Raw genomic sequence first — 27,228 nt, forward strand, 5'->3', positions numbered from 1 at the left:
TATGCATAAAATATATAATATTATTAAGTGATATTTGCACAATATTTGTACACACACTTTGTACACACGCTCTCACAGTACACAAGCTCGCAAGCTCAATACACAAAAACACACCAAACACACACACATACAGTCTAAAGTTTAATATTGTGATCAGATTTGCCACCATTTACGATTGGCATATTTCTCTCTCAATCTTCTTGCAGCTTCTCTTGCAGCTTCCTCATAAGCACTAGCACTATCCTTCATTTTGGCTGTATTGTCTGCAATGTCACCAAGCTTCTGTCCTCTCTCTGATAATGCCTGTTATGAATACAACACTAATATCACAATACACATGTAATGGTGTGAGATGGCTAGGCCAGTATAATTACTACTAATAACTGTCATCCACTGAGTGAAAATCTGACTAGTTAGCTTTTTTCAATATCTTTTGATGACTTATGGTAAACTAATATGGCCTGTTTTTAGCCTTATCTGAGGGGTGAGTGCACTTAGAGGAGTTATAGCAATACAGAGCAAGCTATAGTACCGCTAAACTGTAACGTCGTCTTGTGGGGGTGCAAGTGATTACAAAGCTTGCTAATTAAAAGGCGCGGCACTCACGAGTATTCATTCCAAATGAAACAGGATGAATATTTATGAACAAACTATGGTATATTGAAAATAAACTCACAAGTGAGTCAGAAGTGCAATGGTCTATGGAGTTGGGACTTGTCTCATTATGTTCACTATGAGCTGGGGAATTCATCAGTAAGGTATAGGTTATTACATACAGCCACCCTACGTGCAAGCAAGATGGCTGTTAGAGCTAAGAAAAGGCAATGATAAAGTTAAATTTGCTTAATATAAACAAAGATATATTTACTCCCCATGCACAGGAAAATTATGAGGGAATATAAGTAACAATATGTCAATTTGAGTATTGTTTCACTTTTACCAGAGCAATTAAAACATGAGGAAACGTATTTTTTTGTAGCAAGCATTTCTGTATGTCAGTGCATTTATTTCATAAACAAAATATGCAAACTAGATGGGCTTTTGTTGAGCAGGCCGCAATTATTAAATTTTGGTCAGCAATCACTTTTGCATACAGTGGTAATTCAGTTAAATTTCACAATTTTGTGCGTATGTATTTATAATTACTCTAATACAATGTGTCATATCAGATAAATAGACTGAGATTTCATAATATTCTCATACAGTACGATAGTACTGTATTTTAAGGATCATGGAGGTTTGGGTTTTTGTGGCCAAAACTATCACCCAAAACCAGTTTCACAATACCATCCTGGTGCCTTGGTAGTATTGGTTAGGTATAACCAAGCCCAAAAGTGCCTTCAGTTCTACCCTGAATGCTTCTAATAGATTGCTACAAAAATTTTATTTAATGGAATTTTCTACTGGCTAACTAACTGCTTGATACCTTTAGACAAGTGTAACTAGATAACGACTAAGGTTACAAGCTAGACTTTTTCACTGTTCGATGCTGCTTCGTCCCAAGATGTGCTACCACTGTATATACAATGCATGCATCATGGACTTACCTTTGTCCTCCTTTGTGTCTCATTTCTTCTTGTTGACAGCCAAAAGTGTCGATTCGCATACATGATGGCTTCCCTACTGGAATCGTCTGCATTTCCCGTAGTGACTGGATTGATTGCAGAGGCACTTCTTCTATACTGTTCTTCGTTTGCAGCACTGTGAAATGGGTTAAACATAGCTGAAAGCGAAGTGTAATAGCCACTTCACTTTCGACTCAGTAACTGATAGTTGGGATGCACGAATAGTCTGTATTTTTTGTGGTGACTGGATTGATTGCAGAGGCACTTTTCCTACCTGTTCTTCATTTTGTAGCACTGTGTAATAGACTGAAAACATAGCTGAAAAGCTGAAAACGAAGCATAATAGCTAATTCACTTTTGAGTCAGTAATTGATATTTGGGGCACGCGTTCAGTCGAAAACCTTACTTCTGGGCACCATCCTTTCTTTTGATGCGGTATGCGCGGGTTCACCAGTCACAATAATGTTACCAAAAAGTAAATAAACAAGTATACAGAAAAAATTAGTTTGATTAGGGATCACAGAAAAGAGTTTTTTCTATGATCCCTAATTTAACTTAACATTCTTAATTTTTCCGTATACTTGTAAACTTAGAAATTTCTTGTCATCTTGTAAGAAATAACAGTATTACACAAGAAGCAGAGTTGTAGCAGGGTATTTAGAATTTTACTACTCTTATCTAAACCTCTATTATCCAAGCACCTCCATTGTTCAGAGAACCCAAACAAATCATATGGATTGTAGTCTATTGACCATAATGAAGTTTGGGTTAGATGAAAGCACAAGGAGGGAGTCTAAAGGTTGCTATTTACCTTTAAGTGGTTTGTTTATTCTGCTAATAATAACTTCCACTTGGTTGATAATGAATTTTTACAGCCCTGGACGGTTCCACGAATGCTCTGTTGTGACTTCCCTCTACCACTAAACTGCATAGCACTAACTAATAGCAATGACAACAGTATGTGTATTTAAGTCAGTTACTTTAAAATACACAATTTATTATACAACTCTTAGTTACGGACATTCTGAGATACAGACAGTAGTATGCACCAGACAGCCTGGATAAGAGAGGTTCCACTGTAAAAGGTTTCAACAAACATTTAGCAATAAAAGGCCACATTTAGCAATAAAAGGCCACATTTGAAGTTAGATATTAACGACATCATTCCTTAAGAATTACGTAAGGACTATCATATACTCTCAAATCTTTACAGAACTCATTCACTGAAAGAACCATTGCTACAGGCAGCATAGCAAGTGAAGGCATAACAACTTATTCCTTCAAGTGTACATGTATGAACATTCAACTTTCCATAGTGTTGTGGTAAATAACACTAAAGTTATTGCTTCCTTGCTGTGTATATATGTATTGTAAGTTTCATGCAGAGCAGATGGTGTGTAACTAGGGTATCACATAAGAAAAACTAGTGCCAAACATTAATAATTCTTTATTATGTCATTAAACATTCCTTGACTAACTAAGAACCACAAGTATATCAAGTTACCTCTCTAGCATGTGACATAAAATTAGCAGAACCCACAGTTCCACCTGTTGGTTGACTTGATAATCCAGGACGAGTCTCAGCCACATTACGTGGAGGACGACCAGCACCATCACCAACTACAGCAATACACCATAACACTGGAACACATGTACTCATTACAGCAGCAAGCAATTATCATTGTCCAAACATTTAATTATCAATATCCTCAAAGTGACTGTTCTATTAGAGTATTTTGTCAACAGATGTACGTTCTATTAGAATGGAGCATTTCTTAATAAAGAAGCAGTGTTTGATTTTACACTCTTTTCAGTTACATTAATGCACCTTTCCCATAATTATTAATTTGGATAATCGACCCTCACTGTACTGCATTCAATTGAATTGCTAGTTTGTAAAACATGTTGTATGCCAAATGACTACCACGTATGTATTAGTGGTAGTTTTGTTGTTGGTAGGAGATGTTGTCATATTATGTAGATGAAAGTACTAGTAACAATAAAGTCTAATAAGAGTGTTCCTATTCACCCGTTATACTTCCCAGTAGGGGCCAGTATTATTTCACAATTCCACTTACACAGTTTATCACGGTCCAATGTGGAGTATTGACCAGCTTGAAATAATGAGTTCAATACTCCTGTACTGGTAGGCAGTTCAGAATTAACCACTCCCTTTGTGTGAAGTTCTGGTAATACATCAGTGAAAGTTGACCTGCAAACCAAAATTATACTACATGTAGCTATGTACCCAGTAAGATACTATAATACTATGCGTGAACACAAATATGCGTACAGTATACTGATAAATTTTTATAGGAAATGCTGGAAATGTAAGGTAAGTCCATGTGTATAAGGTTATGTGAATTGTCCAATTGATGTTAGGTGTGTATGGGATTTAAATAAGTGATTGTGTTCATGTTTTGCCAGCAAGATTCTCTGTGGTAACTCAACACACTGATGGTACATACAGTCATACACTGTATGTATTGTAGATACTTTAAGGACACAAATTTTCTACATACTACATATCGCCAAGAGTTCATCAGCTTTAAATTATTAACCCTTGGGGTGCTGAGGGTTACTGTAGTTGTCTTGTGCGGCTGTGTGAATTTGTAGTTACCACTTTAACTGCTGCATATTTTATTCATAGGTTAAAAACAAGGTGCCATTAGGCTTTTTTCATGAATTAACAGATGAAACGTGTGGATTTTTCTGCAAGCGCTTTATTCAAAAGTTATGGTGACATTTGCTGTTCGTCTTGCTTCTTGATGAACTCTCCATGTACAAGTGATAACAATAAAATTTTTTTCAACCATAGTAGTGTATTACATCTAGCAATACTCAGATGAGGGATTGACAAACTTGACAAAACCAGGGAAGAGATTTCAAAAGCTTTAAGATTTCCATCAGATCTTAATTACTATTAACTATTCCAGTGATTTACAGGATTTCAGGCCATGCTTTTCGTGAGTCCCTCGGATTTAGACTAGAAGCTTCTTGGATCTAACTTCATGAAACATGCGGTTGGTGTGCCACAATAGGCTAATGCCTAACGGGATTGTGGTCTATGTGATGTCCGAGGTGTTGTCACACAAATGACCACACTATTCGCTGCTGCTTGTCTTGTGCAAATTGGAGCCAAAGCTACTGTAAGTTGTTCATTAGGTACAAATTGCATTTTTATACCTGGTTTGTGTGTTAATTGAGGTGATTATAGTAATTGTGGCCCTGCTATAGAAAACGGGACAAAGCAGCAAAGCCGATCCACATGTTGTCACTGGATCTGAAGAGAGTATATCCATATGTCATTCAATTTCAGCAAGGGTTTTATGCAATAGTGCTTCATATTTATTGTGGTGGTCAAAATTGTATAGTGTATGTGCTCATATCCACTAACTCATTGTGTTTCAGTACTGATAGTCTCTGTACTTCACTGGGTGAGTACATGTAAATAGCTGATGATCCATTAGTAGCAACATGGAATGTCCTCAACACTCTGTACAGTTGGATCACACAATGATTAATAGATACATACACCTATTACATGTATACTAGTGGTGTGCGGTATCAGGATTTTCTTTTGATATGATATTGATACGATAATAGGGTAAATATCAAAATTTCGATTCAATTTTCAATAATTTATAATTGTGTAGTTGGAGTAATTGCGTGGGTGGCTGATATTTATAAACATGCTTCAAATACAATTTATACTCTAAAACTATTGCATAGAACTAATAATAAGCCTAGAAAACTGGTAGACAAGCTTTTAAAGTGGCTAGATTGTACAGAACCAACTTTCATTTATCGAAATCTGCTAAAGCAGTATACAAATCTATACAATAACGATATCAACAAATTATCGCGATATCGATATTTTTCAATATACTGTACACCACTAATGTATACAGCATGTATACAGTAAAGAAGCTTACAAATGTAGCTTTGTACCTTTGCACACACAATTGCATACCTGAGGTCATTTAGTGGTGTAAAGGGGATCATAGCAACTGGTCTCAGTGCTGGTAGACTATACACTAATATCTCAGCATTGAATGTGATACATATCAAACTGGGACACCCTATAAGGTAGAATAGAATAGCAATGCTAGTATAATGTCATTACAGGTTTACTTATCATGTTTCACAGTTTAGTTGCACAGTAGGACCCCATTATCCAAATACCTGTGTGCCAGTTAAATCATAAAATTGTTCAGTTAAGTGAATTTGTTTGGATAAATGAAACCCATTCATTTATATAGAGTTCTGTTCAACTACTCTAATAGAAGGTTCACCTAATGACGAAATACTCTAATAGAGCAGTCACTTACACTGTTCAGATAATCAAGTGTTTGGATAATCAAGATTTGGACAATCGAGGTCCTACTGTACTATCATATGTACACATACATGTATATTATTTTACTGTATACTTGTAGCCAATTCATAGAGTAATGGATGTAAATCATGTACGTGCATTATTAACCTTCAATATGACAAGTTTCAGTTTTAACAATCGAAGTCTTGAGTTTGTCCACCAGTTCCAACATTGTCAATTTTCCACCATCAGGTAATGTGTACACCTATACAAGGTAGCACTGTAGTTCACTCAATAAAAATTCATACGATGGGCACTTGAGCATGTTGGTCAATTGTGTAACAACTATACACACATAAGCAATTGCAAACACAAAACACATGTATACATAATTAATGTATATACATTTAATGCAACAGTACAAGTTGTACCCACACCAGCTCACCTTACACAATACTTCACTACATAATACTGCATACTGAGTACCACCACTTGTAGAAGCAGCTGTTGTAACAATGTTCATATTATTACACCACAGAAATATACATAATATCACAGATACTGTATGTACGTATGTATGAGTGAATAAATACGCATATTGGTAAACAATCCTTGTACATATGTACAAAGGAATTTCCACACAAATGTATAATTACTGTTTGTATTTCATTACTCATGGATATAATCCTACTATAAATTTGACCTCTTAATTGGAGGGCTTAAAATCAATGTAAGTACACACATACATACTGTACTTTTGAATCTACACATTTCGCTGTACATGCAATGTAATTCACAAATGACGTACAGTCCATACATATAGTGTATAATAGTACAAACGTACCCATTGAAGCAGTAACACTACTAAGTGTTGATTTGGCGTGACGTTGTGATGGTACATCAATGATGTTACCAGTGTCATCAAGGAATGACAAACTAACAGTGGGGTAGTGTAGTCTGTGGTAGATACCTGTTGATACACATTGACTGTTACACATGTACGTAATTACTATACTAGTGCAGTCATACCATATGAAATAGACAGGTGCAATAATTTGAGTGATAATGGCAATATTCCTCTTTGAAAGGCTCTGGGCAGGAAACCAAACTTTACTACGGTATGTAACCTAACACCATGTGATGCCATACGTATATAAGTAGCTCACATGACAAAAACCTGCATGTGTATATTTACTAAAGGTACTTGTAGCTACTGCAAACAAACATACACTGCAGGTAGACAACATACCATTAGGGCACAGCTCCACAGTCCTTGGTTGTCCTTTAGTAGTAGCTGATTTGACGTGTAAATCCATTGCAATCACATTACCATTATTAGTGCCCACCCATATGGAACCATTTGGGAGTAGAGCTGTAAATGAGAACAACATGCATCAATTTGTACAGTGTAACACAGCCTGTATGTGCAGTATGGTACATGGAAAAAAATGAATACAGTATGTTGGGTACACATTAATACAGTAGGTACAGTAAACTGTCAACCTCAGTTAGCATACTAATTCTGGTCACCAGTAGATTCATTATCAATAAGCTACACACTATAGAATAGCGCTCTCAATTCCACAATGTAACTCAGCATCAACTACACAGACATGTAAAGGGGTTATGTAAATAATTAACACTTGGGGTGCCGAGGGTTACTGTAGTTGTCTTGTGTGGCTGTGTAAATTCACTTTAACTGCCGTGTACTTCATTTATAGGTTAAAAACAAGGTGCCGTTTGATGAGTTTAACAAATGAAATGTGTGGATTGTCTGCAAACATTGTATTCAAAAGTTATGGTGATATTTGCCATTCGTCTTGGTCTTCCTCGCTTCTTGATGAACTCTCAAAGTACAAAAGTGACAGCAATAACAACCAAAGTAGTGTATTGCGTACATCTAGCGATACTTTACTGATTCAAATGAGGGATCAACAAACTTGAGGGACGAGATTTTATATCTTTAAGTTAGATTTCAAGATTTCCTCAATTACCATTAACCTTGTCCAGATTTTACCAGAGATCTGCAACACTTCTTCTTGTGGATCCATCACAACGACTGGCTCTTTAAATTAATCTTCACAGCACGTGGCTGGTAACCATATATAGTAAAAATAATGTGCCACAAAAGGCTAGTGCCTACCCGGACTAAGGTACCAAAACCAATCCACATGTTGTCACCTGGCACAATGGTCCACATGTTCATTCAACTTCCTGAGGGATTTGCACAATAGCGCTTCATTGTGTATGCAACAAGAAGTACGTATTCTGCTATTATTAACTCTTGGTCATATGAATATGATAGACACATGTCTGCTATGTGCACTCAGTTCTATTGCAAGATTAAGTTATAATCATTACACCAGGAGCTAGCTGTAGGTGTTTCAGTTTAGCGATATGATTAAATCTGGTTTCCTGAAATTGTTTCCATAAAACCATGTGTGTCTCTATCTACCTGTGTACTAGTGTATGTTTGCCCATATGCATGTGTCCATGTGAGCAAAACTGTTACATGGTAAAAGCAGCTAGTATTGAGAATAACAATTAAGAGAATTTGGAAAGTTTGCTCTGATGTGCCTACTAGAATATGAATGTAGAGACTCTCCACAGACTTTCTGGGTATCCCTTCCATTGGGGTTAAATGACTGAAAAACAGTACAGTAGAGTAGCGTATCCCTTCAAACTGAAAGGGAACATGTCCGGCCATTTTTAGGGTATGAAAAAGGCTTTGTATGGAGAATTTAATAGACAAACTATTAAGCAGTCAAGAAGACACTTTTGTGCATAATTTGTTGTAATTTACATTAAATGGTTTGTTCGAGTTGTAATGGTAGTTCTCTATTTGTGATTTTGGAAAAGCATGTCATGCCTCAAACAATTAGATTTTTTGAAACTAGCATGGTGCTGTTAATAGAAGAAAACACGTTTCAAAATTTTTCTTGTGATTCAAATATATATGGTTTATCTACCCTTAAACGGGTAGGAATTTAACTTATAATGCTGTGTTTCAGTAGTAAATATTTAATGTGTTAAATGCGCCCATAACGTGATACTCCAAAATTCAGTATTAAACTGGATGATTAATTAATTAAATAATTAAGGATATCCCTACCTTGCTTATCAGTATTCAGGTCAGCTATCCTCACAGTGGTGACATAAAGTTGACTGTTCCCTTCCCTGAGTGTGTTCTGTATTTCTGTGAAGTCTGTACCAGTGGTAGCGGTAATGGTGGGACCTGCCACTGTGAGTGCAAGACCATAATATGTATGTATATAGAATACATATGAATACACATGTACATGTAGTATCTAAAACATTGAGAATGTTGTCAATAGATTTACTGTATGAAATATGTGCTGTATAGTAGCAGTTCTTCCTGAATTATTTTATATTTCAACATATGGTACTACTGCTCAAATGCAACGTTGTCTTGCAAGAGTGTGAGCAATTAAAAAACTAGCTAATTATAGGGCGTGGCACCCATTTGACTTGCGAGTATTCATTCTGTTTCATTTGGGATGAATACTAGCGAGAGAATTGGGTGCTATGTACATGTACGTCCTTTATTCAGCAAGGTCATTGGTTGCACTCTTGTGAGACGATGTTGTATTTGAGCGGTAAAGACAGGAAATAATATTGGCTGAAGACACTCACTTGGAGGAGGAAGCTTTTCACTTTTTCTTCTGACCTTCTTGCTTATCTTTTCAATAGTAGCTGGTTCTTTAGCAGGAGAAATTTGACTCATCCATCCTTTTCGCTTAGCTTGAGCAAAACCTACAAAATGTTCACACCACATCCAAATAAACTGATTGGCTATTCTTGTTAACATTCTGTATGCTTCAGTCATTGACAGTGTACTTGGGTTGAATGCCCACATACATATCAAATGGTACGGTCGTACCGTTTAAGTAGGGATCGTGGTGAATGTTTTGTGCACTGCCCAAAATTCCGCCTTTAAAAATCATCCTACAGACATTGTATGCGTCGAAAACCACCTTTACTGAATAGTACTAGTCCATATAATACATAAAACAGCATTAAATACAGTAAAACACTTACAGGTGGCCGAATAAATTTTTTTTTAAATTGCCAAAAACTCCAATTTTAGTATCACTGCCTCACTGCCTCACTCACTGACCACAGTCGCAAGCCTAGAGCCCAAACGAAGCAGTGCACGGTCACCATTTTAAGCTACAACAACAACAAACTCACCAGTGGGATGTGCCTTTAGGGGTTCCGACGAGTGTACACCCTGTGCGCCTTGTCTTTTATTTTATCTTCAATCAGGCTGCTTGTCTCCTTCTTCATCAAACGAAACCATATCGAGGTGTTAATTTTCCATATCAACACTTTCTTTAAGCAGCATAATAGACGCCACAAAATTATTTAAGGTGCTTAGAGTATGCTACCGTATGGAGGTACTGGTACTCCATGATAGGTCACAAGATCACGCCCATTCTTTATTCTACGTATATCGATCTATTGGTCGAGACCACGCCCCTTTTATGCTAGCTGTATTTGTGACCACACACCTTCAAGTTGGTAGGCTGATTCAAGATACTCTAGTCTAATAATCGATCAAAACCACAATGAACACACCCTTTTTGGACAGGCACACATCTTTTGCAGGCTGATTGAGATACTCTAATACAGCAGTCACCCTAATAGAACAGTCACATGTTAATAGCTAGCTGTATGCTTTAACAAAAGACTAAACAAATTGGTATATTAAAAATTATGAATTTAAAAATGAAGTAGGGATCTGAGCGATAAAAAGTAGTGAAACAAGAGATGAACAATGGTAGCTATTACAGCATAGCTCAGTGAGAAATCCCTACTTTGGCATGGTATAACAATTATTTTGTGTTCAATGCCAAAGTAGGGATTTCCCATTGAGCTATGCTGTAATAACTACCATTGTTCATCTCTTGGTTCACTACTTTTTAATTGCTTGGATCCCTACTTCATTTTAAAATTCATAGTATAAATGTGTACTAGAAGAGGTTAGTCACATCATTATGACATATGGGATGTATTGGCAACATGACTGCACATGACACATGGCCAATGTACCTTTTGTCATTTCAGGCAAAAGATATAATGGATGTGTAGGGCATTTTTATTACGTAGCTAGGAAGGAACATAAGGATGCAGCCAAGTTCTACTGGAAGAATCCTGTATATGGCACTGAATTACATTATATACGTAGGTAGAACACTTCATATTGATAATATGGTAGTGAGGTGAAACAAATACAGGCCCGTAGCCAGGGGGGGTTCGGGGGGTTCTGAAGAACCGCCCTCTTGGAAAAAAGGTCCACAATTTTTGGTATACAAGTCCAAATTTTCAGGAGCAAAAGTCCATTAGCTACAGTTTACTAGATACCACTAATAAGAAACTAAATTAAGCGCTTCGAGTAACTCATTCATTGCATGGATTAAATGCAATGCAAGATCGAGATACTCTAATAGAGCAGTCAACCACTCTAATAGAACAGTCACCAGTGGCGATTCTACTACAGGGGGGGCCCAGTAGGGAACAGCATAACTATTGTTGTTTGGCTATAGTATAAAGTAGAATTTTCAGGGGGGTCTGGGGGTGCAACCCCCAGAAGCTGCAGGATTTTTGCAATTTAAAGGCTTGAAAACAGCCTAAAATTTGTTCTAAAAACATGAACAATGCTAAAAATAACAATGCCAATCTATACAGCAACTTTTCCCCAAGATTTTTTAAAAGCTATTTTTTTAACAGGGGGCCTTGGCCCCCCCCTTAGAATCGCCTATGACAGTCACAATATTTGGACCTTTACTAAAGGTCCACTTTTGGTCAAAAAGAACCCCCCTTTCAAAATCCCTGGCTACGGGCCTGAAATATGTTTGATGATGCACAATTAATCTACACCAGTGCACAGCATTTTGCATTATGTTTTCAATATGTACACTCACCCATTAACTCAATCTCATCCACTTCAACAAGGAGACACTTACAGTTCACAGTGTCTACAATTACTAGTCCACTAGTTAGTCCTATTACCAGTCTGTGATGATAATAGGGGAATGGGACACTATATGTGACTATTATGGAAAGTCAACCAAATACCGTATTTCTATAAATATAAGCTACGAGAAAATTTCACGAGTTAAATGTTCGTGTTAAAAAATTTTCACCTGTGTCCTCAAGTGACCAAAATTTTTTAACAATGAATTACGTAACTTTATTAATTTTATACGGCCTTTTTTGAGGCCTTTTTGTATACAGGAGAAGCAGAATGACAAGCAGCAAAACTGAATTGTGGCGTCTCCGTTCCATGGAGGCTGCACCTCAGATTCAGAAGTTGTCTGTCACAAGTCAAGCAATGGACTGGAGTGGAATGGCTGTAGCTAGAAGCTCATTTCATCAACTTGCATATTTGTGCATATATACTTCATTTAATGTGTCCTGTAGTAGTTGTCTATCACGGAATCAGATGGCATCATTACCAATGTGCGGCAAAATAGACCGGACAGCTCCCTTCTCTCCTAGGATGAGGGAGGCTTTTATTTTTAAAAGACCGCAGCAACCTCGATCCAGGTGGCCAGAAAGCAGTTCACCGAATTCATTCAACTTCTCGAATATTACGTTGGTAAAAAATTTCGCATAATAAATTTTCGTCGGGTGCTAGCTTCGACGAAATATTTTTAACGGTTTATAAATATAGAAATACGGTACAGTAGTCTGCTTAACATGTCATTATGTACAGGCCTAGGTATATTAACTGTAGTTCACAAGAAGTTTAAGGATGGTACAGGTACCTGTATGTACGTACTCATGGAACTTCAATACATTTAATGGAAAAAAAGTAAAAGGAATTCTGCTTTATACACGAAACCGTCTAATAAAACAGTAACTATATCAAGTCTATAACCATTATTAATATACATACTGGTGCAGGGTCACGTATGTACATACATACATACATACATACACATAATATGACCTTTGCCTAATGCTTGTTTTTGAAGTGGGTATATATATTACGTATAGCACGGTACTGTACTCACAGTGCGTTTAGCAAAATGCCCATTGCATTATGTACATGAATACAAAATACACACATCATAATAATTATTGTGTATGTATGGCCTGTACGTACATGTACGTATGTATGATTGTAAATTTCTAAAAAACTCTCCAATAGAACACATGCCAAAGCAGCCTCTTCTAGGCTTTAGAGTATGTTTTAAAAACCTTCTTAAAACTTTCAGAAGCGATATTAATGCTGTTGTAACATAGCTGTGTATAGCGTGTACTTGTACACATGTGTGTAATGTATTTGGGATGTGTCAATAAGAATACAGTAGTACAAGGAAGAACCAGGGTTCCAGCCCTTGCACTGTAACAGGGCACCCCACACTGTGGTTATATGCTGGGAAAGTTCAGTAGTTGTAAATATTTTTTGAGCTTTCCAATATAGTCCATTTCTTCTTCTTCTTCTTGTTTCACATGTCTACAGCCCACAGGAAGCAGAATTCAGCATTTAAAAATATTTTTGTCCAGGTTTTTGTTTTCTAAAGTGCTTGCAAGATATAGAGCAAGAGTTATAGATAGTTATGGCTCACAAAGCCATAGAAGCAACACTATAAAATACCACTCGCAGCAATGCATAAAACTATTGAGACGTGTTAGTCTAAACATTAAACATAACAGTAAATGCTAATCACTAAGATCCAATTCTGAATGTTTCACACTCTGAAATTTAATAAAGTTCTTCATTTCCGCATTGTCACAAAAGCAGTGTATTCCGCATACTAAGTGTTTTAATTGCATGTTGTTATGTGGCATGATAATTCACTCATGGTTTGTTGCAACTCTTCCTTTTTAAAGCCAATATAAAAGTATGTGCATACAGCCTGTATATAATGAAAAAAGTACAATATGCTCATACTGTACACACCAGACAGGCAGACAGACAAACAGACACAGAAACACATTGTCAGGCAGGCATACACAAAGTTGAACTAACATTCCATATTTAGAGCTATATTCTACACAAGTGATCACGGGATGAGGCTGATCCTTATCGATGGGAACACACCGACAACAAAACATCAAATAGAAACCAGCTCCTTCACCGGTTGATGGTGTCTCAGGTAACACATTCCAACCACAGTCAGTAGTACAACTAGTAACAGGTGACCTCGGTGGAGATAAGGGTACAGCTGAAGATGACTCCAATTTGACTGTTAAACTCTGCAGAAAGAATTGTAATATATCATACAAATAACATCCTGTGTATATATGTATCTTGATTAACACAGTACAATTCAAATACAAATCTAAATTCATTTAATGGTTTATTTAAATGACTACATCATTATCAATCTCAATGAAACATTCCTGGGCATTTGCCCGAGCATCAGCAGAACTTTGTCTGGGTATCAGAAAATGCCTTGCCTTGGCAGCAGTGCATGGTACAATGGCCTGACTGTTTTGAATATGTGCAGCTAATCTTCCATAAATGCTTCACATTTATATAGAAACTGCTAACTATGTGCCATCTAAAAATTACCTTATAAGTAGATTACAAGTTACTATATTTAATCTTGAAAAATGGAGATATATTCCCACCAAAAGAATGAATCGTGATTTGTTTTACACAATAAGAACGTGTATCAAAGTTACAGTGATAATTGTATGGCATTTTATCCTACAGAAGTAACTGATATTTATAATACGCAAGACAGCTTGTTATTGTTAATGATCAGTGTGCAAGTTTATTCTAATACAACATGACATGACAGAAAACTGCTATAGTTTGGTACTTTTGAGAGCAGCGTATGGTGTGGAAGAGTTTCAGTCAGCTATGGATATATGGATGGTGTCCTGTTACATCATACTGGATGCACTGAACTGTAGTATTCTCTATACACATACACATAGAGTTAACAGCTGTAGCTAGCCTTTCCATGCACTTGAAAACAGCTAATTTGATGAATGCACATATGAAACCCCAGGTTGTTCACCAGATAAGCTGTACAAGGGAAAGGGCCTGTCCAGGCATCACAGTTGTCCCAGAACTTTGTCAAATACAATTGTAAATTTCAAACATGTATTTCATGACCCCATCATCAAGACCATCTCGTGACATAGCAGAATATTTATCATTGCATACTACATATTCGTATACGTACATAATCTAGGTGACCCATTAATGTGAGTAGGATTATGTATGTACAATGTATGACAGATATACACACTCACCTTGATGGCAGCACCGGTCTGGGCTGGTTGGAAGGAGTAGAGCATCACACACAGTCCAATATTGACCACGCACATTGATAAGTCATCAGGATTGAGTATCACTTGAGACACAGGGAAAAATTCAGATGATGGTACTCTACTAGAGGTGTCATCTTTAGTAGCAGGTGATGGTAGGTCAACGATAATATAATCATCAACAGTGCTCATTGTAAGTTCAGAATTTTTACCATTACCAGACCACGTTTTCCTCCTCTCCGTATTAGCAGGTGACATACCTGTATCTGTACTTTGCGGAGGCATGGTTTGGGAAACTGGAGATGTGCTTTTAGTTGGAGGAGGTGGTGAAATATCTGTTGCTATTGCTGCCAAACTGGCTGAGATGTTGGATGGTGAGGTGGGTGATGAAGATTGTGCAGTTGGAGTTCTTGTGAATGACTCCATAGTGCTAATGGTCATGGCTAGCTGAATGGATACTGTAGAAGAAATATACTGTAGTAAGTGACATACACACATGTCATACAAACTACATACAGTAAATGCATACATACATACATACATACTTATGCACATATGTACATACATACATTCATGTACCACTCTGCGTGGGCAGTTCAAAGGTCCGCCAGTGCCATAATTTGTATATGGCACTCTTGTGGACCGCAGCGAGTACATTATAACTTAAAATGCACTGGTTGCGGTTTTGCAGACCGCAACAAGTGCATTATAAGTTATAATGCACCAACTGCAGTGCAATATACTATTGCACTGCCTGCGGTTTTGTGCAGCAATGCACAAGTTCTGGCAGCCAAGACCACTACGACACCTCACCTAATAGATGGAAAGACACATCACAGATCACTCGAATTCTTTTATAGCCTGTCACGTAAAGGTCGATTGTGAGCCACAATGTCACCAATACATATGTTTACCAAGCAGCTAATGGCAATCGGAAAAGCCAACGCGGTGGCCACAATTCTAGTCTACATATATATAAACGTACTTATACACCTTACTAGTCTGGTGCCATCTTAGCCCAGATTAAACTGTAGTCCACTTCGACAATGACTCAATAAAACTACTGTATTCTAAATAATACTCACCTTTACGTTCGATTGTGGTAAACATTTTTGTCATGCCACCAGATTCGAGTTTAGCCAGCGTGAATAGTAAGAATTAGACTAGTATTGTTTAGTAGTTAGGTTTTGTTTACTTAAACCGTCTGTCAGCTGCTTTTTTTTGCTCGAGAGAATCACTATGGCGATTAGTCTGGTGCTTAGTCTATATGGCGATTGAGTGATCACGCTGGCATTCTGAGCACTACATGATGAGAGTCGAACAGCGAATGCAGGTTAGTGATATAACCCATAGCATACTAGCTTTCAATATCTCAGGTGGCTGCAGTAGTGTAGAGGGAACGTCATTGCAATGCTCGGCTTGGTTACCCACAATCAATGTTGAAAACCTGGCCTATATAAGTGTTACAGCTGTCTTGTGAGATTCTCCCCACCTATTAGGTGAGTGGTACATAACAGTTATACAACGTACACTCGTGCTCTGTCTGTATAAATGCACTTGCCTTTGGGGCTGATGGCCCTCAGGCTCGTGCGTTTATATCAGGCAGAGCACTCGTGCCCGTTGTATAACTATATAATATGCACACATATGCCCACACAGACAAACATGTACGTACACTCGTACAGTCACATTTACTACAATTACAAGTATGCATCATGTAACTACATACTTGAGTTAGCCTGCCAGAGTTTCACACATCCATCACAATGTCTATAGGAATTTCATAACTAAATAATGTAGGCTATACACCCATATGCGTATACAGTAGAATGCATCTGTACATACATGTGCACTACTTGTGTAGTGGAATACTACCAATGTATATATTTAATACGTACAACACTGCTAACCCAGTAATCAGCAAGTTGGCCGGCAATTTGTCATGACTTTTGCTGCCTCCAGTAAATGGCCATGGCTACATGGAGAGGTGAAATATATACAATAGTGGTATTGACCTTGTAGTGTTGGTTACATTGAAAAATCAAGATATAAGTACTGTATGCATGTAATGTACAGTATGCATGTAATGTACAGTATGCATACAGTATGAATGTATGCACTACAGTATGTTCACGTTGAGCAGAATCCTCAAAAACATTTAATAACTCATGGATGCAATTACACACGATCTTGAAATTTGGCTCATTTGTAGTACTACTTGAACTGCTAAAAATATTTCATAATCTTTTTGTTCAAATGTTTGACATAATATTTACAGCCAATCAAAATTTTCTCAATACAATTCCTTTGGGGAAGCCATACAAACACAGTGTCCATTACAGCCCTTTCCCGAACTTGTAATGGAGCCAAACAGTACGTGTCTGTTGTTGACACCTTTGCTGTTACCAATAATCATCTGGTTGGCTGAAATATTAACTCTGTTGAGAAAAAATCCACTTTTAATTTTTAGCTGTTTTTCAGGATTCAGCTCAACGTGAACATACTATACAGTATGTACACTGTACAAATCAAACTCTAATAGAATATACACTAAGAGGCACTATAGTATTGTGCTTGCATGTTCATACAACATTTTGTATGACTGTAATATGAGCTACGTACGTATGTACAATCACGTATGTATGCATGGAGTACATACATGCATGTACATACTATAATATTCAAAGCTATGGTATTTGCATATACAGATGACAAAATTCAGTGTATACCTCCTACATGTATCCTAACCTTTTTCTTCAATGGTTGTTTGGACTGTACAGAGTAAAGGGAGCTGGTGACGTTGTCAGGACATTCATCCAAATACTCCAAACTGGTTACAGCTGGCTTGTGAAGATCCAGCACAAATGGCACATCAAATAAAGGGGAGCCAAATTCACCAATGTCAAACACATTTAGACCATCCTGACACAATACTACTAGTAGCTTAGGATCTTGCACAGCTACATAGGGTTAAATATGTATATAAGATGTCATTAAAAGAGTGACCCGCTGAGCAAAAATTGGCTGTTTTTGCAAAATGTTATTTTGCAAACGTACTAAAATAAAGTGGGTAAAAATACGAGTGCTACATAAAATCGTGAATGTTATAATCGCCGCATTGGTATGCACGAAAACAAAGCTCAAATCAATAAAATCTATACCCATCAGATTAGCCTTTTCGTGGAGAGTAAGCAAAGCTTTGTTTCATGTTTTTACAGCATAATTGTAGCACGTGAGTTATGGGTGCTTATTTACGATGTGGTAGTAATATAGTTTACCATTGTCATTTCATTGTTGGAATGACACTTTTCTTTGTCCACACAGAAACGTACAGGGAAAACACCACACGTACTTAATTAGTTTACCAGTTTATGGTGAACAGGCTGAGTCAAACCCTGTCTTCGTAGCTTGTTTCAGTCATGCGTTACGTATGATCGATTAAGTAATTTATTTGCCATATTGCTGCTGTTACAAATCAAATTTATTCCGGTTCCAACAGTTTATCGCTATAACTCCAACACTATTTATTACAAAAAGCTGTTGTCTACTCTCTTTTACTATAGATAACAGAGAGGCAATAAAATGGAAGTTGAGGAATGTGCAAAATGATTGGTTTTGCTCAACAGGTCACAAATATGTATGTGATTCTGTAATACGTGTGTAAGCACATATACGGATTTGTTTGCAATTAAATTTATTTCAAAAAAAAATGATTATAATTTTCATAAGAAATGTACTAAAAAAAGTTTAGTTTAGATTAAACTTTTACTTAAAGTTTAGTTCAATTTACAGTTATTGCAAACTGCCTATTTTCATGACAGCACATGTGAAAACTTTACATATATGGAACAAATATTAGCAATAAACATCTGGTAAAGAGTGGAGCAAAGCCAGAACAATTGTAAATTGAATCAACTACAGTGAAATGCGCAAAAAAAACTTTGCGATGAATTTTCATGAACACTGCTCCAAGCGTATGTCATGAACCATTCATTAATATGTTTCACGACCTTCTCATTCATTTATTGGTTAGTTGACTAAACTTGCATAGCTGCACAGCTGTTTAGAGTTCTGTTGCTTCTTTTCTGAAATTCATAGAGTCTAAGTTCATGAATCAATCTTAAATTTCACCTAGCATAGCTGCTTCTTTCAACCTTTACTTTGGTAGGACTGGTAACATAGAAAAGGAAAGACAAACAGTCACTATAGTTCATGAACATAGAATGGGTGCGTACTAGTTTACTTCATAAACAGTTCATGAATTCACCAACTGTTCATGACAAATTAGCCTTCATGAATGTAGATGAAAATTATTATTTTGTCCATGCCACAATGTTTTTGTGCACTCTACCATACCTACTGTGTGACAGCTCCATTAGAGTATCTCAATCTTTTGCAACATGGGTGCAGTGGTAGAAGATCCAAGCGTATCGTTTCTCTACATTTTCAATGCTTGAAGTGTTTTAGTTGCCTCTCGTTAAACAATCACATGCAAGGTTATGATTCAAAAATTCATATATCAAAATTTTATTTTGCAATGAAAAAGCTAATCTGTGCACAAGAGTATATTACGTGAAATATAGAAAATAGTATCTTGTGTATATACTTGTACAGTTTACTTACCGGAGAGGTGAGGGTAGCTGGGGACAGTGATGAAATCCACTATAGGACTATCACATAACAATATAGATAGGGATTTCCCCTGCATTAAAGCAATGTTGGTAGAGAGGTACTCTTTTGGGTTCCCTCCAGAAAACACAAACAGTGGATTGCTGTATGAAAATAATTAAGAAAACTTGTATGCATATAATTAAGTGCGTATGCACGTACGTATGTACAATAGTAGAGCAGGGATTGGTTCAAAGCTCCAAAAAGTTCAGTTTTACCATAGCTTTGCGACAAGAAGTTTTACAGGATAAAACTTGCCATCATTCCAGTATTGTACATACTGTACAGTACATACACATTACTTTTCAGTATGCACACATACAGTACATCTTTGTATACATTGTAGGTACTGTATATACGTATGTACGTAGGTACATACATGTAATGTACAGTAGTATCTAACCTGCTATATGCATAATACGTAACTCTAACCAAAATGAAACAAACCTGTCTATAAAACTGTCCCTATGTGGTACAAATGTGCATACGTAAGTATATAAAATTGTGATTAAGTTAGGCATGGAATCAAGGAAATTTCACTTTCAATTTGGTTGACCACATATGGTTTCAACTCCGCCCTTGTAAATACCTGTATATATGTACAGTATAACTTCTGTACCCATCAGTGTAAAATTCCAAATATTTATCCAAATTACCTAAATTCCATTAATTGCTATCACACACAATGTGAGGTCTTTCCTCAAAAAGACCTGTACCTCACTTTCCCAACTATGTTACTGCTCGAATGTGACGTCGTCTCGCAACAGTGCAAGCGATTAAAAACTTGCTGGCGTGGCACCCATTTCGCTCGCGAGTATTCATCCTGCTTTGGGATAAATACCGTATTTTACTGGTTAATAGCTGTGGGTATTGTACTATAACTTTCAGCAAGGAAAATGATGCGGGTATTATGCGAAGGCGGCTACTATCTGAGGGTGGATACTATGAGCTTGTGTAGCAGTAGCCTGTGGCGTTTATACGGATTTTCAAATGGCTGACCTTGTGTAACCATCGTTTAATACTGTAAACCACTTGGCTCCTCTCAGAGATGCTATTTCCAGGCTTAAAACAACTCCTTTGTTTAGTTTCTCCTTCAAACGTGTGTCATCAACACTTGTATCAGCATATTCAGATACAAGCCGTGGCTCTTATCCGAGGGCAGTTCTTATGACAGTAATTCAAGGTTGTGCTGTGGCTACTATCCGGGGGCGACTATTATGTGAGCCGCGACTATTATGTGAGCCGCGACTATTAACCGGTCAAATACGGTACATGTGAGCAAAACAGATACCACGCCCTTTAATTAGTGAGTTGTTTATTCGTTTGCACTCTTGTGAGATGACGCTACATTGAGTGGTACCATATGTGACTGGATCTACGAAAACCGTTCTTATCGCCCAAGACAGGAAGTTTGATTTTTTCTCACAAACGCAAAGCTTAATGAATGCACTATCAAGTTTCACTGCTATAGTCGACCAGAGTAATGTGGTCTGCTTTTGCTGGCTGCTTTTTAAAAGCACAGTGGCGAGCCGTACGAGTGGTCTGGGGTCTTGATGGAGCCCTGGCCAACCAGGAGATGGCTGTACAGATCCGTGGTACTGGACAATGACCTGTGCTGTAAATTTTCTATCATTTTAGCCAGTTATGAGTCCTGAATGGCCCATAAATTTGCCTAATTCATACCAACACATTTCTTTTCAATTTTTGAACACCATCTTGCCCGCCTTCCAGGGCCCCCACCTCCCACCCTTCTGGAGCTCACCTGATACAGACAACCTCCATTTAAAAACTATCTAAAATGGCGGGAAACTTAGCTGTTGGCTACTTCTTCAGTAGAAGGTAAGAAATTGTTGTGAAACGTGTGAAAAATTGGTATGCGTAGCTACCACCATTGGCCAGCTACAACACTTCGAATATTTAAAACTGAAGTTTCTCGATACTTTTAAATGGGCGATAAGACTGGTTTTCCCAGAGACAGTCACATATGCTGAAATACCGAGTTCCTATTAAGCAGCAAAATAGGCTAGAACAATAAAAATGAAGTATTCAATTTGTTCAAAGAAACATAACAACAGAAACTGGAACCTATTACTGAGCCAACACACCAATCACTCGATTAGCATTGCCTCAGATGTATTCATGTACTGCACACATATTAACAAGGCTACATACATTACAATGGCTACACACCTATATTAACATGGCTACACACTGCACTTACCCCTTAACATTCATCAATTCCAATTTTCCAACAGGATTGAATTGACCAGTCATGGGCCCCCTCTGACCTCTACTGGTATCTGTAAGTATGTAAGTAGTAGGTCAGTAAAATTTGGCACAAAAAACTACCATCATTTCATTTGTGTTCAGTAACAGTATGAGGCATTTTTTTCAGGAGTGGGCATGAGGATATTGAGAATTACACCTTTGAGAAAAATCACTCATTATGTTTATGAGAAATGCCAAAACTATGCCACCATTTTTGGCCGATAACGTTAGCTATAATACATATAGTAAATAATTATACAGTAATATCTAATCTTTTAGCTGGTTGTTGTATTAGAGCATTTCATTTATACACACTTACGACATACCAAAGGGATAGAATAACCTATTTGGTGTTCCATTAGACTTCACATTCCATACTCCAATTGAGCCACAATCAAATGAGGCAGCAAATTCTTTGCCAGATCCTCTCCAGCTCAACGATGTTAATTTCTGTAATAGAACAGGTAGACATATTTACGTATGTTGAAGGGACAGGATTAAAGAATATTAAATAACTGTCTTATGTACATGCACTATACAGATCAGACACCAGTACATACATTTTAGTATGTACTTGTCCAAAGGTTTAACGGTACATTATCACAAGGTGTGAACTGTTGAACATTTGATATACAGTACTGATCATCCACAAGTAGAGGAGGTAGGACATATATTGTGTGCTGCTTGCTTAAATTGCATATTACTATCATGTCACTCTCAACAATCACAGTACACAACCAGCCAACAACGAGGCTCAATAGATATTTAGATAGCACTTCAGGCTTCACATTAACTTCGAGGATATCTTTAAGGGTCCCTAGATTTCTTGGCAAAATGGTAAAAAATCACTATTGTGCATGCATAACAGGGGCTAGTGATTTTTTATAAAAAATTATGCAATTAGAGTGGCGTGCACACATGTCCTACCTCCTGTAATCCACAAGCGGCTATACATGTTTTAGCTATATTCTAGAAAACCTCCAACATTGCATACATGTTTGTACTTATGCACATAAATTCTCTAATAAAATAGTCACCAAAGCAAGTACACACACACACACACCTCAGTATGACTGTAACGACGTTCTACTTGTTTAGTGGCTAAATTCCATAGTACCATTAGTCCACTGGTGTAACCTAGCAACACCTAAACACCAACACAACTACCAGTCAGTATAGTAGATGTAGCTAGCCACAATTACCATACAACAAATCATATCACCTTTCCCTGATCCAGTGGATGTTCTAACATGTCAACTACTGCTCCTGGTCTGTTCCTTTGACCACCTTGACTATTGACAATAGTCATAACATGTTATAGCTGCTATTTGCACAGTATTAGTAGTAAATGCAACACACGTACAACCTAGTGTGTGCCATGTCCTAGTACATACATAAATGGAATAACATGTAATATACCTGGCAAGTACTGGATCTTAACTGTTTTATATAAATACGTATGGATACTTTACACACAGTACACATACAGTTTGTACATACACTTCAATACACAAATACACTCCATTGTCATCCATACATACACACAGTACGTACACATGTAAATAACATACCTGACAGCCACTTCATTCCAGGGGATGTTGTAAGCTGACAAGACAAGACCCTCCACACGTACCAGAAGGACATTACTTTTGTCAGTACCAACATACAGCCAATGAGAACCATAAGTGTATGAACATTTGGTGACCCTACCAGGGGTGGGTAGTACAACATTACATGAACCACGTATGCAGTACATGCCTTCTAAAATAAAACAGCACGTATTTTGTAGTAGCTAACATACTTGTCTTGTTTAAACTTCAGTTGTTGCATCAGCCTAGCTGGTTTTTGCTGCAGTACCCACAAGTTAAGTGTGTCATCATTAGTAACACTAATCAGGTAACCCTGTGGTAAGGAAGAATCTGATCAGTATAGTATCATAACAGTACAAAATCTACACTTTTATTTTTATCATTGACACATTATTCTTAACGAGTCGTACATAATGTTGGCACCCTGTATCTACAAGCTGAAACCCTGTCACAGGTAGGATATTATTTGCAACAAGATTTTGAATTAGTACTGCTCTTTGTAGAGTATAACACTAAAAATATTACAACTTACGTGTACCCATTTCCTGCATTTTTACCTGGTGTGTATATCATTACTTTGTGTAAGGATCAGTAATGATAAGGAGACTCTTTTGTTCTTGAAGAGGTATACATCATTTACATACTACATGATTACAACTTCCCACATAATAATGTACATTATGGGTCTAGTAGAGTTCATTTAACTTTAGAGTGTGTCCTATTACATCATTATGTGTCATCAAATAAGCTCACCTTGTTTGTGATGAAGATCAGTTGTTTAATGGGTACCCTGGGGTCATGTTGTAGACACACCTCCAAACCTGCCTTACCAAATGTAATGAAATGTGTTAAGGGAACTTCACCAGTGATGAAAGAATTATGCTACAATATTCTCTTCGTTATTCTATTCCAAATTTCTCCCAAAATATATTCAGCGCACTCAATTTTATTCTTTAATGCTTGTCCTCCTTAACCAATGTTAGCTTGTCCTCCTTAACCAATGTTACTCTTATCTAGCCAGAACGCTTCATTAACACTAATTATTAAGCCAACGACTCATGATAGCATGTTCTGATAGTTCCTACATTAATCTGTACTACTACATATCATGCAAAGAACACATGTATACAAAAGTAAGGATGTAGCCCGCACTTTGTATAGCTAAGGACCTACGTTAGTATGACATAGCTATACTGGCACAAGAAGATCTTTATCACATACTTTGCTTCACAATCACACACACACACGTACACACACATGTACACACATCAAAGGATATATTCTGATGGTTCCCATGTCATTACCAACAGCCACCAGTGACTGGAGCACATCATATGATAATGAAGTAGGATGATATGGGAAGCCATGGCTGAACACCTATCATGTGATCATCATGTGATTATCATGTGACATTAGCTCCAAATTAAAATCAAATCAGTGTAGCACAATATCAAGAGTTAATAATAGTAGGGAAGAAGAGTATCCAATGCTCAATAGGCCTGTGTAAAATGAGCATGTAGAACGAATGGCTTCTTGGTCAGACGTGTTAAGCCTTTATGAGGCCGCCGCAAGTAATTGATACACAGAATATATACCAAGTCTTGACGTCTGTGCGTGTCTCGCTGGGTAACAATGAGTATCTCTTTGTTGTTGAGCGTGTAACTATCCACCGGAGAACTGCAACTCTGGATGAACTGCTTCGAAATTCGGTCAGTTCTTCGACAGCACAGTGACTCGTTTCAGTTGAAGCATAGATTATATATTCCTTACGGTAAGGAATATATAATCTATGATTGAAGGCACGCTCAATTCTTGAACGAGTATTTCTTCCTCCACATCACGGCAGGCGTTTATTGAGATGCTTCTACTGACGATGCTGGTTGAAAACAAGGCTCCCAGCTATCTTCATGGACACGCCAATAACTTTTCTCTTCGCTTTTCTCGAGATGGCCTTTCACTTCTCTCGTCCGCACTACTCAAGAGGCTATTGGATACGCATACCGGAGTAGACATGTGCTACAAGTATGGCTTGTATAGTACCGGCTTGTATAGTACCAATAACGTAAATATCGGATCTGTGCAGTCAGCTAAAAAAAAAAAATCACATTAACACTTTGAGAAAATACGAAAAAGTACGGTGATATCTGGGTTGCTCTACGCGCTCATTTAACACAGGCCTATTCAGCATTGGATACTCTCCCTCCCTACTATTATTACTCTTGACAATATAAATACACATTATTAAACCTTGATGTTATAAATAGCTGCACACTGTGCACAGTGTAATGGGTAGATTACTAAATCAATACTAGTTGTTTGAAGACGGAGACAAATTACTAGCTAGTGAATAAACTATCCCATAATTACAACAAAAACTTCAATCACATTAATAAATAAGGATTCTACTTCACGCTTGGACTTGCACTATTTATACAGTGACACTGTGTATTAAGGATAGCTTGGGACCAACCAAAGTGTCCTGATTATCAAGGTGTCCTGATTAATAGCTTCCACTGTAGTAGGCAATGGTTCTATCATAATATCATGCGAAAAATGGTCAACTCATGCTTTGCCACAATATTGCAGTGGAGAGTATAATACCCTCGTGTTAAGCGTCAAACTTTTTGTCTTTCCTGAAAATGCTTTTGGCTGCTTCTGGGTGGTTAAGGTACATAATTGCATCTTACGAGTACAATTTTGACAACAAAACTATATAAAATTACAGGTAGACTTCAAAGCCACAGTTTTAAGTTTAGCCGGCTAACCAGTATCTCCGTCCTTCATATGAAAATTCGTATTATGTCCCATCTGCACTGAAGTTCTATAAAAATCCATTCCTGCAATATTTTTCACAATACCTGCGTATGATAGCTTAGTGTACTGTGCACCTATCAATGTCCTGCGGGGCACAGCTGAAAACAGCTATAGTTGATGGTTTCCCTGTTACAGTAATAACAAAAAAATGTTGTACCCCTCCTCATCTCGAGGATTTGTGTATCTTTTGTCGGAAATTAAGTGCCCCACCAGTGGAAGATATTGTAAATACTAAGATAAGCTGTTTTTTTTTTTTTGGCAGACCGAGACCATGGTGATTGCATGAGTGATTCTGGCTAAGCTCATGTCAATTAGAGGGATACTATATACAAAATCCCGTGGTGGGCATGTCAAACATTATAGGGCACCCTAAAAATATTTTGCCTGAAAAGGTGAGTTTTCATTCTACCCATTGTACAACTCCCCACCTATGCCCGGTTGGGTGGGGATTTGCCGCATTACCAGTTTGGTGGTATGTATGGCTAAAACTAAGTTTGCATGATCTCACTACTAACAATTTAGTGCGATACATATGGGGGGTGGGGTGCATTGTAATGGATAAACAGCCTACCTCGCTTGCGACGAACTGACGTGCTTCTAAAGTATCCCGTATCTTACTACCACGATCCGGACTTCTACCAACCAGTTTCTTTATCGAAGTCATTTGGTATTCCAAAGAGTGAGCTACAATGTATGTAGAGCATGTAGAGTTGACACCTCAGTCACTCGAGTCCAGTTAAACGCGCATAGT

The 27,228-nt window shown here is 37.4% G+C and overlaps 1 protein-coding gene across 2 annotated transcripts; it reads right to left on the reverse strand.

Annotated features, from left to right (window-relative positions):
- On the reverse strand, nucleotides 1-27,228 carry LOC136257757 (syntaxin-binding protein 5-like). Of its 2 annotated transcripts, XM_066051062.1 has the most exons (28): nucleotides 27,049-27,228; nucleotides 24,941-25,040; nucleotides 24,417-24,496; nucleotides 23,876-23,976; nucleotides 23,646-23,780; nucleotides 23,297-23,366; nucleotides 23,138-23,221; nucleotides 22,401-22,524; nucleotides 22,028-22,106; nucleotides 19,762-19,910; nucleotides 17,887-18,098; nucleotides 17,049-17,113; nucleotides 16,868-16,908; nucleotides 15,124-15,596; nucleotides 13,886-14,112; nucleotides 11,829-11,920; nucleotides 9,538-9,657; nucleotides 8,996-9,124; nucleotides 7,133-7,255; nucleotides 6,728-6,853; nucleotides 6,329-6,387; nucleotides 6,052-6,148; nucleotides 5,539-5,647; nucleotides 4,963-5,061; nucleotides 3,644-3,777; nucleotides 3,070-3,185; nucleotides 2,377-2,504; nucleotides 164-303 (listed from the first exon to the last, which is right to left on the reverse strand). In XM_066051062.1, exons 1-27 carry the CDS (start codon nucleotides 27,139-27,141, stop codon nucleotides 2,400-2,402), a joined length of 3,342 nt encoding a protein of 1,113 aa, XP_065907134.1. In that variant the 5' UTR covers nucleotides 27,142-27,228; the 3' UTR covers nucleotides 164-303; nucleotides 2,377-2,399. The 2 variants fall into 2 exon arrangements, with proteins under 2 accessions (XP_065907133.1, XP_065907134.1); XM_066051061.1 differs by lacking the exon at nucleotides 2,377-2,504 and having other exon boundaries at nucleotides 1-303.

The sequence above is a fragment of the Dysidea avara genome, chromosome 6, assembly GCF_963678975.1.
Source record: "Dysidea avara chromosome 6, odDysAvar1.4, whole genome shotgun sequence".
NCBI lineage: Eukaryota > Metazoa > Porifera > Demospongiae > Dictyoceratida > Dysideidae > Dysidea > Dysidea avara.

What these genes read in the sequence shown, in the direction of transcription:
- LOC136257757 (XM_066051061.1), bottom strand. Translation starts at nt 27,141, where the DNA reads ATGACTTCGATAAAGAAACTGGTTGGTAGAAGTCCGGATCGTGGTAGT. An exon ending in CAGCTACCCTCACCTCTCCG is followed by an intron (nt 18,099 to 19,761) that starts GTAAGTAAACTG and finishes AACCCTATGTAG; the next exon opens with CTGTGCAAGATCCTAAGCTA. An exon ending in TATAGCTCTAAATATGGAAT is followed by an intron (nt 11,921 to 13,885) that starts GTTAGTTCAACT and finishes TTATCATCACAG; the next exon opens with ACTGGTAATAGGACTAACTA.